Source organism: Papaver somniferum, chromosome 2 (genome assembly GCF_003573695.1).
Source record: "Papaver somniferum cultivar HN1 chromosome 2, ASM357369v1, whole genome shotgun sequence".
Taxonomy (NCBI): domain Eukaryota; kingdom Viridiplantae; phylum Streptophyta; class Magnoliopsida; order Ranunculales; family Papaveraceae; genus Papaver; species Papaver somniferum.
Window position 1 is genome coordinate 126468992 of NC_039359.1, and position 15774 is coordinate 126484765.

At 36.2% G+C, this 15774-nt stretch overlaps 2 protein-coding genes across 2 annotated transcripts; both read left to right on the forward strand.

Moving 5' to 3' along the window:
• Positions 1-3605: 3605 nt before the first annotated feature.
• On the forward strand, positions 3606-4633 carry LOC113351908 (uncharacterized protein At2g29880-like). The gene is made up of 3 exons (XM_026595815.1): positions 3606-3698; positions 3828-3938; positions 4040-4633. The coding sequence occupies exons 1-3, from the start codon at positions 3606-3608 to the stop codon at positions 4631-4633; spliced, it is 798 nt and encodes a 265-aa protein (XP_026451600.1).
• A 1484-nt stretch (positions 4634-6117) lies between these two features.
• LOC113351909 (putative Peroxidase 48) lies at positions 6118-15254 on the forward strand. Its single transcript, XM_026595816.1, has 6 exons — positions 6118-6151; positions 6252-6266; positions 6386-6627; positions 7906-7956; positions 14200-14365; positions 14869-15254. Exons 1-6 carry the CDS (start codon positions 6118-6120, stop codon positions 15252-15254), a joined length of 894 nt encoding a protein of 297 aa, XP_026451601.1.
• The last annotated feature ends 520 nt before the right edge of the window (positions 15255-15774 follow it).

Consider the following 15774-nt stretch of genomic DNA (forward strand, 5'->3'; position numbering starts at 1 on the left):
CAATATCTCAAGATCCCGGCGTTGGAGCCGATCAATCAGAGATTGCGTTGTGGACTCGTATCAAGGATGATATTGAAGCTCATTTACCGGATAAACCAGAGCGGTCTTGGAGTTCCTGGCAAAAACGATTTCAGGGAATAAGTAAAGAAGTGGCGTTGTTTTCGGCAAAACAGGCGGAAGTGGAAGGTGAATATCATACGGGATGGGGTCCGGAAATGACCGTGAGTATTCTCTCTGTTTTGAAACAATTATTTTCTAATATTGAGATGCCCATGAACCTAATTGTTTTTAAAAACATTAACAGCTCGAAGAAGTAAACAAACGGTTTAAGGAATGCAATCATGGAAGAAAATTTAGGCACGAAGAGTGCTACCCAATTGTCATAGAAAATATAAAATATAATCGTCGATCGACTTTTGTTTTTGATACGACGCACGATTTGGATAGTAGCGTGAATACCGAGGAAGATGGCACTCAAGTCGAGTCCGGTAACGACACAGATAAAGGAGACATAGAGAATACATACCTTCGTCAGATGGGAAAAAAAGCAGCTAAACGACTGAAGAAAACCGGGCGAGAGACATCCACGATGTTTAAACTTAAATGTTGGTGCGTCTGAAAATGTAATGTCTTCAGTAGCGTGCGGCTTATCATCTTCCACTATAGGAAACCTCCCTAACCCGGGGACGTCGACCTCCTCAATTTGACCGGTAGAGATTAAGTTGTAATCAGCTTCGGTAGATTTTTGTCTCTTGTTGGTCTTTTGGCGACCACTAAACCTCGATATAAACTTGTTCATTCTACGCACAAACATGTTAAATACAATTTCATAATTAAAAGACCAATCCACGAACCATAATAGACATAAATTTAACCGAACAAAATTTCAACATCATAAAATTCCATAAACATAAATTTAACCAAAAAAATAATTATCCAATTAACTATATTTATAAATATTTATAATTAACAAAAAATTCAATTAAAATACGAAACTAAATTAACAAAAAGATAAATTAAATTAAATCACGTAACTAAATTAACAAAAAATAATTATCCAATTAACTATATTTATAACTATTTATAATTAACAAAAAAATAAATTAAATTACGAAATTAAATTAACAAAAAAATATATTAAATTAAATCACGTAACTAAATTAACAAAAAATAATTATCCAATTATTAATATTTATAACTATTAAATAAAAAAAAAATTAAATTAAATTACGATTAACCCAATTTTAATAAGATTTGATTAACCCAATATGAATATCCAATTAGTAATAAAGTATGATTCAATTTTCAACGTAAAAACCCTAAATAAATTCGAACAAAAAATACATTACCTGCGCATATTATTACACAAATTGAAATAAATTCGAACAAAAAATACAATACATGATATTATTATTACACAAATTGAATAAAGAAAGTAGAAAATACATACCTTATAATGGAGTTTTTAGGGTTTTTGTGGAGTTTTTAGGGTATCTGTACGGTTGGTAGATGGGAATGGAGAAGAAGAATATGAACTGAAGAGGAGCCGTGAAGCAAACAAGAATATGAACTGTGTAAGAATATGAACTGTGGAAGAAAATGAACTGAGAAGAAGAAGGCTCGTGTAGAAGAGATGGGTTGTGGTTGGGAAGGAGAGGCGGTATTGGTGGAAGGTGCGGTTCATTAAGATTACGCCCGATTTGATCGGACGGACAGGAGAGTACGCCATAACCCTAAACCCTAATGAAACGGAAATTTTGGTTACGCCCGTATCAGGCGTAATAATTTTTTACGCCTGACAAATTCATCACGCGGACAGAAGATGTCCGTCCGTACAACTCATCACGCGGACACCAAAATTCCGCCCGTCTGATCTCACACGTGCTGTGTGACCGTGTTTAACTCGGACGGAATTTAGTTTTACGTTTCTTCGAGCGGTCATTTGGAATCCGTCTGATCAACGGGCGGAATTTAAGATTCCGCCCCTTACCAAACGTAATTTTTATTTACGCTTGATAACAAACGTGATTTATATTTACGCCCGTTTGAAACGTAATTTATAATTCCGCCCAGAAATGAAACGTAACTAATACTTCCGCCCGTCTTCATGCGTAAAACTGTTTTACGCGCGACCAAATTTGGTCTTCTCCCCATAACGTCACAATACAGATTAAACTCATATTTAGTCTTTTTTTTTGGTCTTTGATCTTTGAGTTTAGTCGTACCATTGCAGTCGCTCTAAAGGCTCAAAGTGGATTAGAGGCGTAAATTGAGTATCATAAAACCATTTAGTGCTAATCTTGTAGGGTCGGAATCACTAAGGTCGTGTTTGGCCGCTTGGATATCCTTATCCTAGGATGGGTTATCTAGATAAAATGGTTATATCGTGTTTGTCTTTCCTCAATTCCCAACTTGCGATAAGAATAAGAAAACCCACCGTGATTTTCGTATGAGGTGTGATTAAGGTATTCTCTCAGATACCTGTTTTTCCAATTTCCTCGCCAAGGGTAGAACTCCACAATCCCATTACCATTCCCACGAACCCATGATACCTGTATCACCATTACTAAACCCACGATAGGGTTTTTCATACCTTTGTGAATTTTCCAATTTCTTATATATACTGATGCAAAGCTATTGTTTCCACATAAAATTGGCACAAGCTTATTGTTTCCAATTTCTTAACAAATTCATCCCAGTAATTTATACGATTCAGTTTGTTACAAATCTGATTTGGTTTTTCTTACAGAGCGCTTTCATATCAAATCTGCAACAGATCAATTGCAAGTTACTGGTATCATCTTCATCCTCTTTTTTTCTTCTCATTACTACATATGTTTTCTTTTGTTTTTATCAATTGCATGTTGGTGGTATCATCGTAATCAGATTAATGATTTAGGTTGTCTGTTGATAGTGGTTGGTATGACTTAAATTTGGGAAAGGAATTTTTTAAATTTGATTAAATTAGTAGGTAATTTTTTACATCTGATTCAATTTCTATGATTCAATTCATCCTAGTAATTTCTATGATTCAATTTCTTATCATGCAAATCTGATTTGCAAGTTGCTATAAAATCTGATTCAATTTGTTTTTTTTTTACAGAGGGTTTTCATATCATATCTGCTAGGAATCAATTGCAAGTTACTGGTACCATATTCATCCTCTTTCTTTTTCTTATCATCTTTGTTGATGCATGAATATTTATCCATCTTCTTATTATTGTGTATGTTGTCTTTTGTTTTTTTTCAATTGCATGTTGCTGATATCATCTTCATAGATTAATGATTTGGTTTTTCTGTTGATAGTGGTTTTTCTTCTCATTACTACATATATTTTCTTTTGTTTTTATCAATTGCATGTTGCTAGTATCATCGCAATTATAATGATTTAGGTTGTTTGTTTATAGTAGGTTGGTATTACTTAAATTTGGGAAAGATTTTTTAGTAGATTTGATTGAATCAGTAGGTAATTCATTTTGTTTATGACAAGCTTTGTTTGAGTAATTACTAGCTTCCCAAGTTCACAGGGTTAAGCTTTGTTGTGTGGCCAAGTTTCCTGAAAAGTTTGTTTAGCAATAGCTTACATATTCAGTTGATTATAGAATATGGAGAGTGATCAATCATCCAACCCCCAAACTGGAAGGACAACTTGGACTCCTCCCATGGATAGACAGTTCATAGGTCTAATGGAAGACCAAGTGCAGAAAGGACAACTACTCGATGGTCAATTCAGCAAATATGCTTGGACACACTTTGTTGATAATTTCAAGCAGAGTTTTGGTTCTTCTTTTACCAAGGATGTGTTGAAAAATCGTATGAAAACTTAGAAGAAGAACTATGTTGCTGTGAGTACTCTTAGAGGTCAAATTGGATTTGGATGGGATCAGTCGCGAGAAATTGTGATTGCTGATGATGCTGTATGGGATGATTATATCAAGGTTTGTAATTTATGTTATTCTTTAACAATTGAATGAATTTTGATTTTCGTTTTGTATTTAGAAGATATGCTAATAGGAAAATTTTATAATTCCACTTGCAGAAGCATCCTGATGTCAAATGCTGTGGGACAAAGACCCTTGCTCACTTTGATGAGTTAGCTATTATATTTGGGGATAATAGGGCCAATGGAAGGTATAGCCGTTGTAGGAATGACAATACTGTGCAAGATGATGATGACCATGATAATGAAAATTTAGATAACACGCAATCTCCGGATACCCCTCAAGAACAGAATGAGAATGGATATAAATATAAGGATGAGGACTTGCGTACATCTGACACTCAAAAAAGGGCTCGAGCTTCAACAGGTCTGAATTCACGTCCTTTTAGAAAGACCAAAAAGAGTACAGGAGAAGGAATGGTAGATGCAATTCAGGTAATGGCAGCGGCTGTGAACAATGTTGCGACTAAGAAAGAAGAAAACAAAATTTCATCATCTTTAGAGGCAAGTTTAGTGTCCGCACTCGAGGATGTACCAAATTTGGATGATGATACTTTTGTGCAGGCGCTAGATTTATTGGAAGATGAAAAGAAAGCTAAGATTTTCATCGCATTGACTGGGAACAGGAAACGACAGTGGTTGTTATCGAAGCTCAATATTCCCGCATATTATCCTTCCAATTTAAGTGACTAGGTGTCTGATAGGGTGAAGTTTGGCCATATAGTATTCTCAGGGATTTCGAATTGCTAGGTTATATTTAAGTTTCTTTTCATTTAGTAGTTTGTGTCAGAGATTTAATTTGGTTAATGTTTAAGTTTAGTGTTGTTATGGTACTGTAATAGTAGTTTTCCTTTCATTTTTCATGAACTATGTTCCTGCTCTATGAATTAAATTGAAATGTTTTTATTTTTAAAGTTTCCATGTTGATTTTTAATTTTCTGTGTGTTTTCTATTGATATAATGATTTTTAATCTTCTATATTCTTTCTGTTGGTAGGTACATATAAGATATCATAATATGGCGAGTTCTGACGATGAAGAAGATTTGGTAGTAGTTGTAACAGCATCCACAACAACACTAATTGCTGTTTATTGCCAATATTTTGTGGAGAAAACAATATGCCATGATTCAATTCTTAGTGGTGCAGCTCATGTAGATGAAGTCTTAAATGGTCATGATGCACGATGTCAGGATAGTTTTCGTATGAAAAAACATGTTTTCTTAAGATTATGTGATATGTTGAAAGAAAAGGAGTTACTTCGTCATAGTAATGGAGTTCGTGTTGAAGAAAAAGTAGCAATTTTTATGCTTGATGTTGGACATAATGAACGTAACAGGATACTTCAAGAGCGTTTTCAGCATTCAGGTGAGAAAATTAGTAGACATTTTAATGCAGGCTTGGATGCTATTGTTGCATTGGCAGATGATTTTCTTGTACCAGCAGGGCCTGATACCCCCACTGAAATCTTAGAAAACCCAAGATTTTATCCATACTTCAAGGTATTGCATATCTTCAACCAAGCTTTATCACATAAACTCAATTAGTTTTTGTTGTATATATAAATATGTTTGTATCCACAGCCAACTACTTTTTACTCGTATTCTTTTCATTATAGGATTGTATAGGAGCCATTGATGGAACACAAATACCAGCAATGGTTGGTCTCGACGAACAAGTCCCTTTTTGGTGCAGAAAAGGGTTCATTTCGCAAAATGTTTTAGTAGCTTGTTCCTTTGACTTACAGTTTCCGTATGTTCTAGCTGGTTGGGAAGGCTCGGCTGCTGATTCACGCATACTAGATTCAGCTCTAACAAGATGCGATAGATTAATTGTGCCCGAAGGTATAACGTGCTATCATATATTTTTCATCATTTGTTCAATTCATCATTTACTATCAAAGAAACCCTCCAGTTGAATTATGTGTTTGAAATTCCTAGAGCATGACATTTAATCTCATCTGTGAACTATTTTTCTGTTTTTTTAATGATTATTCCTAGAGCATGATATTTAATCTCATCTGTGAGCATGACATTTTAATGATTATTGGGAACTATTTGTCTGTTTTTTTACACTTCCCATGTCTCAGTTCAGTGGTCTTCCGAGACCCACTTAATCTCATCTGTGAATCCATTTCATTGATACTCACGGGTGGCTCTCAGAAAAGAGCTAATAACTCATGGGTGGCTCTCAGTTCAGTGGTCTTCCAAATGGTAAACGAGTAAAATACGGGCAGTAACAAGGGTTTTGGTAGTTACTGTTGGTTTTAGCACTGCATTGCAATAGATGCCATTCCTATTCCTACTGTTGCAGGGAAAATTGTACAATGTTTGTACTTCATTTTAGAATGGGGAAGAAGATCCTATATGCAGTAGAGTCTATAATCACATTTATGTTATATCCACGGAGAGCTTGATTGATAACTTAGCCTTTTTTTGTTTGTACAGGTAAATTTTATCTCGCTGATGCAGGATTCGCCAATATGCCGCAGTTTATTACTCCATATCGTGGTGTCCGTTATCACTTGAAGGAATTTGGTGGAAATCGTCCAAAATGTGCAAAGGAATTATTCAATCTCCGACATGCATCGTTACGGAATGCAATTGAACGTGCTATCGATATACTTAAAAGACGCTTCACTATTTTGCAAATGCAGCCTCAATATCCATTCGAATCACAAGTGAAAATTGTACTTGCATGTTGCATCCTTCATAACCACATCCGCAGAGAGTGCATTAATGACTTGATTTTCGATGATGAGAACTTACTCTTTATTGGAAATATGTTGTTCCGGTTTTGGCTAGAGTGACGAAATTTAATCCGAATTTTCTTTTCTTAAAAAAAAAACACATGTAAAATTCATTTCATAATCACTCACGCATAATTACCATTGTCAACATGGAATTCAGCTAACGGTTTGTAAGACAGAAAACGAGAAGAAAAATGAGAAGGTAAAATTTGGTCACTAATCTAACTTAATCAATAAGAACTATATTTTCTCTGTTTTCTCCCCTACTTTCGCCAGAACGTAACTGTAATCAATGACTCACTCAGAGATAAACCGAGAATCACTACTTAAACCTAAAACTAAGCAATTTGCGGACAAAGATCAACTATCAGATCAAGCCATAAATTGATATATTGTGTTAACATATCTGATAAGAACATGAGGTGAATGAGTATAAATGCAAACTCATGCTTCTCCCGAATGTTTATAAGTAGAATAAAAAATTGGATTTTTGTTTGGGCATGATCAATACTTTGACCTAAGTTTTTCTTTGACCTGGACGGGAACTCAATTTCATATTGCACCGTTGAGTGCTAAGCGAATCCTCTTTCCCATCAAGGGATGCAATGAAAATAATTTTCTATTAAAAAAAAAGAAAAAAAAAGAGAGAAAAAGCCTTTTACACACCATCCAAAGAAGTAGGGAAAACGATAAAATCGGCCACTCACTCGCTGAATCCCGAAATTAGAGAATCCCCAGCACTCACCATTTGGTTAGAGTGCTTTTCCTTCACATTGGAAGAAAAAAAGAAAAAACTAGTCTAGAAACTTCTTTTGTGCGTGAAAGAAAGAATCAGTTGGAGGGCAATCCCGTCCGGTGAAATAAAAGAGAAAAAATTTATCAATACCCTTATTAAGAGTCTCTTCATCATCATCAAAACAAAAAATAAAAAAAAAATTAGAGAGGGAAGAAGAAGAGATGTTGAAGAAATGGAGTTTTATTATCATCATTACCACCATGGTTTCTACTTTTTCTTTTTCTTCTTCTTTTTCTTCTTCTTCTTCTTCTTCTTCTTCATCAACATCATCATCATCATTTTGGTCTAATTCATTGATTGGAGACCAAACATTCACTCTCTCTTCTAATCAATCTCTTGAATTTGATATCTACCGCAATTCATGTGCAGATGCTGAGAGGATTTTAAGAACTACTCTCTTTCAACTTTATAAGAATCAATAGACTGTTGCTCCTGTACTTTTTCGATTACTCTTCCATGATTGCTTCATTGGGGTAAGATTCTTCACTTCTGTTAACTTCGGTTTCTCCACAAATATTGATATTTTTTCTATCAATTCCACAAATCCAGGAATTCAAGAACATTTAACAGGTTAAATTCCTTACTTGTTTTGTCTGAAACAAAAACAAACTACACAGTACTAGAAATTTCAGAAGTGCATGGATCATTAAATGATCCAACCGTTAATCAAGGTTTTCTCGAAACGTAACTATATAAATTAACTAGGCTAAAGTAACACAAGTATCCTGGATCGATAGGAATTGGGGTGAATCGGTATGAATCGGTCTGAATATGTATATATATCAGAGTCTCGGTGATTGTTTTTGGTGTCTTTTTGGTTATTGTTGTTGTATGGGTCTTGATGTTTGTTGCTGCTTCTAGTTTTGCTGAGATCGAAGTTGCTGTCGGAAATTTTGATTTTGTTGATGATGTTGATGATGTTACCACTAAAGATGGATTTCTTTTAGACATAAGCCAAATCCAATTTTTGAATTTCATTCCCATGATTGAAACCCATAAAAACCAGATAAATCCCAAATAAAAGTAAAACTTAACAATAAAGGAGATGGACTCTTGTACAACCCATATGAAACAAGTAAACTAAAACTAAAAATGAAAGAAGGGTACGATTGATCAAACTTTAATAACTAAGAACAATTGATCTAAGATATATACGTTAGTAAGGGTTGAGTCTTAAAGATCAAATTTTGAACTAAAACTGAAGAAAAAAGTTAACAAATAAAGTAGATATAAGTAATGATGCAGAGATTATAGATGGGTGGAAGTTGTCTTGCTCAGATATGCTCAAATCATATCTGGAAAAATAGATGGATTCCATTTATTCTCACTACTCTTAATACCCAAAATTGGTCTTGTAGTGTGGTTTATATTTCTCAATCAGGAACGGAACTAGAAATAATCCTTACCCCGAGCTTGACATTTTTCTTATCCCGGACTTAAGCCTAAAATTCCTATGAGTTTTATGATCCAACTAGAATTAGGCTTTGCAAAATTGTTTTTTTATTTTATTTTGGGGGTGGCCCTGGCTGTAGTTCCGCCCCTGTTCTCAATTGATTGATCATAATTAGTCAGGGTTGAGTCTTAAAGATGCGACTCTTTTCCAACCAAGCTTGCATCTTTTTCCAAGACGAGAAAAAGAAAAATCAGAGTTCACGCGTTACGCATGCAAAAACGATTAGTGACCCGGAAATTTTCTCCCCAAAATTCTCCAGCAACACACAAAATAGTGGGATTGTGTATCAGGAGAATATATCGGTCAGTCTAGCATCTGCTGAAAAACTTGGAACCGGGCCTTCTTTTCGCACAATTGCGGATACGAAAATAATGGGAAAATTGGATTCAATTGTCAACTGCTCCTATCGAAATAGGATTCGAGCCAAAGCCTGTAAAACGCGTGTTGCACATTGGTGACAACTCCCAAAGGTGGGAAAAACGAGGAAATCCCGCCCCTGCATCCCTCCGTACGAATCAGTTAGAGGACATTTACATCCTATTGGAAAAAATAGAACCCTTATAAGTCTCTTCTTCTGCAAACAAAAGAAAAAGAGAAAGAAGAAAAGGGAAATTAGAGAGAAAGAAGAGATGTTAAATCTCAAGAAGAAATGGAGTTTGATTTTCTTTGTTGCATCTCTAACCCTATCATTGATTACTGTAACTTCATCATCATCGACACCGTCATCATCATTTTGGTCTAATTCATTGATTGGAGACCAAAGTTTCAGTTTCTCTGCTAATCAATCTCTTGAATTCGATTTCTACCGAAATTCATGTCCACAAGCGGAACAGATAATAAGATTTACTACTTCTCAACTCTTCCGGAATCAATCTACTGTTGCTCCTGCACTTGTTCGATTATTATTCCATGATTGCTTCATTGGGATAAGATTCTTAACTAACCATGCTTTTGATTTTGACTTGGATTTTAGGGTAATTTTGATTTTGATGTATTTCGTGATTTTGGTTTTGTTGTTTTTGATTTCGTTTTTGATCGCTGTCGTAGGCGTCAAAAACAATTACACTTTCTTACTACTCAAAATATATTATGAAGCAAGGGCAAGAAAGGATCGTTCCCACAAAGAGGTCTTAGGTTGCCAATATGTTTCGGTTTCTTATGTAAAGCTAGGGAGGATTTTCTGATTTTTATATACTAAAATAAAATAATAGCAAAAAAAATAAATAAAACAAAATCAATAAGATTATAATATTGGTCAAGGATTGGTTTTCATTCACAAACATGTATTTGAAACAATAACTAGAATTGATATTTAATCTCAATTTATTAAAAGTCCTAGGATACCTTGTCGAAAGAATATCCTGCAATTTCCTCTTATCATCACTGATACATGTAAAACGATGCAAGTATGAATTCTACCAAAAGAATAACCTAACACCTTGCGCAAATCAAGTTCAATTCCCATGAAGAATTAAGATTCATGAAATTATGCAAATCAATGCAATTGAAATACATTGCGCAAACAATTCGAACAAAGGTCATGATTCTCATATGATTACAAGGATATATCACTATAACCTACAATCATATTTATGCTACTTGTGTTCAAGGATCATCGCTCGAAGATTAATCCTAAACTAGCAATAGATGTGATTACAAGTTCTACCAATTTGCAACTTGACAAAACAAACAATCAAATCATGTTATAATACTACAAAACTAATTCATTAAACCCAAAACCATGTTATGTGAAATCCAACTATTCCATAACCAATAATAAAATTAAGTACTCATGCTTAAGGAGTTCATAACAAGAAGAAAGAGAAAAGGTTTCATGTTTCTAAACCCTAAAACACAAAGTAGAAGAAGAGATTCCTTTATACCCTTTCTTTCCTTCCCTGTCTAAACATAGGCTATTTGCTCGGCTGAAGCTTGGCCCAAAATAATTAAAACAAGCCCATCTTCAAGAGCCCATCAGATATGCCTGTCAGTTTTGCGAAACTGACAAGCTATTCAGCTCCACCAGTCATCTGGGATATCAAGCACTGAATTCTCTAACCACTGCTGCCACTCCATTCTATCCACACATCAACCAGCTCATTTCAGCTGCGCCATACGTTGCTTAATTGCAATTTCTCAGCCAACATACCAAATACCTGTAACTCATTCAAACCATCATTTTTAACACAACTGCAACACCACTATTTCCATCCTGACACAACCAGAAAACACCATGGCAACAACATCTCCATTGACTGCAGTTACACACTGCCTGTATCTTCTCAGCTCAAAAATGAGCTCTTAAACCTTTCTTGTTATTTCTTGCGAAAACGTGCCTAAAAGCGTGACTCGTAGCTCATATGTCCCGCGCCAAACTATTGCATCCAACACACTCTACCTTTATGATTCACTGAAATATTATGATCCCCACTTTCAATTCAGAAATCCGATAACCAGAACTGGTACCACCAACTGACCATTCTCACTGCATTTCCGCACAGTTTCTACAGCTTCAAAATCCATTCCCTGCAATATTGAATTCCAACACAAGCTGCAATATCGAATTCCAATACACATTCAATCACAACATGTATACATACAGCAGCTTCAATTCAACTCAGCTTTGCTCTATCTCAGCTCACATTGTCACCTGCAGTCTCTCATCTTATGCTTCCTTGTAACTGCAACACAGTTACGAGCTTACAAACAGCTCCTTGCAAGTGCCCAACAGAATCAACCACCTGGTTAGCAGCTGCAACCCTTTATGACCACCACGGCAACCATTCTCAGCAACACTGTCACTAGCACCAACTCAGCTCCATTCTTGTAACAGTTTCATTCATTCCATAGCATTCAGTCACAACCCACATCTGCACCTGTCATGAACTCTACAGCTTCACCACCAGCAACATCTTGCATTTGCAACCATTGCAGCATCACCTGTGCACCTGCAGGTCCCATTGTCACAGCCATACAGTACCAAACTCCTTCTGCCTAGCACATTCACTTCTCGCCCCGCTTCTGCAGTTTCGAAACTATCTCAGGCCATACTTCACTGTCTTGACAATTCATGCCAATTCTTGTTGTTCAGCTGCACTACCATCAACTCTTCCATCCACCATCAGTTCACATCTCAGATCTTCTCGGCACCAGCTGCACACTCAACCAATTCCTGCAGCATCAGATTTTTCGACAACATCCCCGCATTCGGTTGTCCTGCACCACAACGACACTGCCATCTCCTTGCTCCCTGACGAGACACTTCGCTGCACCTGAGTTTTCAACATCGAACAACATCAACAGTCTTCATCCAAATCTGAATTACAGATCCATCGGTACTGCCTCCATCTTGTTTTATCACCACCAACATATCCATTGGAATCTCCTCCTTTAGCTCAAAGCATCGACAACATCACCACTGCCTTGTTCCTCTCAGATTCCCTGTAATCTTCACTAGATTAGCAGCTCCAACTGCCTGCACCTGCAATCAGCACCAATCTGAAACCGCATCTGCTAACACCATGGCTTGACTCCTGCTACAACATATCCTTCCATTGTATCTCAAAGACTTGTCCTAACATTCATCTATACAGCACCAGTACCCATTAGCTCACAATTTCAAACCCATAGAGAAATTCAGCTCAAACCCCAGGTTCACTTCATCTTTAACATCAACAACATCATCTAAAACTGTAGCTGCAATTCTTTCTTCTCAATCACCAGTTCCTGTTTCATATCACCACTCCCCTGAACTTCTTCCCATCTTCAATTGCAGCAACAATTCCATTTTCCCAACTGTACAGCCACAAAACCCATGAAAATCAACGGCAACAACTCTTCACAAACACCCATTTCTTCAATTCGTTTCAATTCCAGAGAAACCCTATCAAACCCTAAATTCCTTCTCGCCCTGAATTTCTCCATCGCCTTCTCTCAAGAACATCACAAACCCATTTCTCTATTGTTTCTTCTCATCCATCACCGAGATCAACAAATAATAATTTCCCTTGTTCTAATTTCTCATCGCCATGAAAATCAGCAGCAGCAGAGAGGAAATGGGAGAACGAAAAGAAATGAAATAATTGGGGGAGAAATTGTCTTCTCCTCGACCAGATTCAGGCAATATATAGGACATGATAAAGACATACAATGGCCGGATAAGGGCCCCATGAAGTTATTTGTCTTGTCAGTTTCAGCAAACTGACTGCCTAATCTGTTTCTTCGCTCACCCGTCAGTTGCGGGAAACTGAGAGCTCATTCTTTGCCTGCGACTTGATCTTTCTGCTCCTTACGCTCCAAATGGATGTTTTCTCCTTCTTTTGCTCATAATGACACCATTGCACCTAATAAACTCAAAATCAAACATAAGACACACAATTCATAAAGACAATAGCAAAGAAAGCATAAATACTAGATATAAAATTAGGTGTTTTAGACACCTATCAAATTCCCCCACACTTAGACTTTGCTAGTCCTCGAGCAAATCAAAGAAAACAATTCTAAAACATAAATACAACTCCGTGTCGTCGAGGATACGGTCACACTTAGCACGTATAACAAGCCTTTGAACCCCTAGGTGTCCCTAGTGAATGAGTTTTAGTCTCGCGAAGGTTTACAAGAGGTATACCTACAAAACCTATATTTCTAACTCCAGCCACCTGTCACAATTTAAGAATGACACTAAATATTTTTATTAATTGGCATATTATCAACGATTACAAGAGGAACTACCCACTTTTGAATCCAATTCATAAATTAGTAATATAGCTTTATCAGAAAGTTAAACACAACCACAATACTCGGAATCTAATCAACCACAATCACATGAAAAGATTAAGAAGATGGATATAGAAAGTAGATGGTGGCGGACTGTTGACTAAGGTGAACGGTGTTTCCCATATCTGTCTGAAGGTCACTGCTAAGACAAACCTAAAAATCCTATTGGATTGAGCTACTGGTCTGAATACTAATATCAACACGACTGGCATATACAAGGGAACCAGCGGTCGACAAACTTAATTCTAGATCAATTCACTGGCATATACAAGGGAACCAGTGATCGATTTTATTCAACACAATAATAATATTTTTGCTCTTCTTTTTCTTTTCTTGTTTTTCATTTTTTTTTTTTCCAACTGCTTCTCGGTTTCATTGTCTTCAATTTTGACTTCGATTTTGGTTTCATCTTCTCCAATTTTGGGTTTGGTTTTGGTTTCATCTTCTTGGGTTTTGAGTTTGGTTTTTGTGGATTGTTGGAATACAGGGTGATGGACCTTTTTATCCAGTTCCTACAGGAAGGAGAGATAGTCTTGTATCTTTCCCTGAAATTTCTCTAATGGAGCTTCCAGCACCAACTGATGATCTTTCTGTCATCCTCTCAAAGTTTCTCCTTAGAAACTTCAACGAACAAGAAACAGTCAGTCAGTTGGGTAAATTCACTAAAACCTAATTGACAATCTTCCTCTTATAATCGTATTTCTTGAATTTCAGCTGGAGTTTGTTTATGCTTGCAATAAGGTTAAGTTTGTAGTTCTGAATGCAATTTGTGTATGGGGTTCCACTTGGGATTTGTTTTCAGTATTTATGATTCTTGTTCATGTTTTTGGCCTTGTTGTTCTACTTCTGTAGTCAAGTTTTTTCCGAATAATGTTTTAGTTTGTAATTCTGAATGAAATTTGTGTGCGGGTTTCACTAGAAAAAGTAATGCAGTTCTTAATGTGTCAACCGCAATACTGGTTTTCTTGTCCTAGTGATTAATGTTTAGTTTGTAATTCTAAATGAAATTTCGGTATGGGGTTTCGCTTGACAAAAAAATCCAGTTCTTTATGTGTCATCCAACAAATGTTGGTTTTATGAATGTGAATTTGATGAAATGAAAGAGGAGACTGATTGTTTGCTTATTCTCATACAAATGCTCACAACATTGGTGCAGTTAACTGCAAATTCATCTTGGGACGTGTAAACAACTTCTCTGGTACTGGCGCACCAGACCCAACAATAGAGATCGATTTCCTGAAAGTGATGCAAGCCAAATGCAGCGATGAACGTGAATTTATCGATCTGAAGAATGAGGGTGCAGCTGAGGCGGGATTTGGGACACATTTCTTTCAGGGACTGGTGCAGAATAAAAGTGTCCTTAGATCAGATCAACAGCTTATGAGTGAGGAAAAAACTGCAACCTGGGTAAGAGCATACGCGTCAAACAATTTCTTGTTCATAAAGGATTTCTCCATTGCAATGATAAAGCTTTCAAACAATGGAGTACTCACAGGATCTTTAATGGGACAGATTCGAGTCAATTGTTCCTCCACATTGTGATCATATATGGTGCATTAGAGGAGGGTAATCAGAACTACAATTAGAATAATTGAATTATTGTTCTGTGTCTTTCATGTTCTTAAACAGACCATATGCACTAAAACTGTCGAATTGTTTAGTTTGTTCTGCGAAATTTGGAAATGTAGCATTGTCGTAGATTTATGTTTGTTGCATTTTAGGTTTTTTACCATGAAGTTCTATCTTTCTGATGTCAATTAAGTTCTGAATATTCAGAAGTTTTCATATGACTGTGATCTCAAAATTCATGCACCAAGTCTCTTATCTGTCCAGCTTTATAACATTAGATGCAGCAAAAGTGAACTTTCTTGAATATGAATCAAGTAGGGGAGTCAAGGAGTTTATGACCTACCTTGACAGAACCGTCTCCTTCCTTTCCTGTTCACAACCAGAATTGTGAATGGATCCGTTTTAGTTAACAACAAGTATCAACGTAAGTTCTTTTGTAAATTCTCGATAGAACCATCTAGAATTCAGAAACCGTTTTATACATATTTCCAGT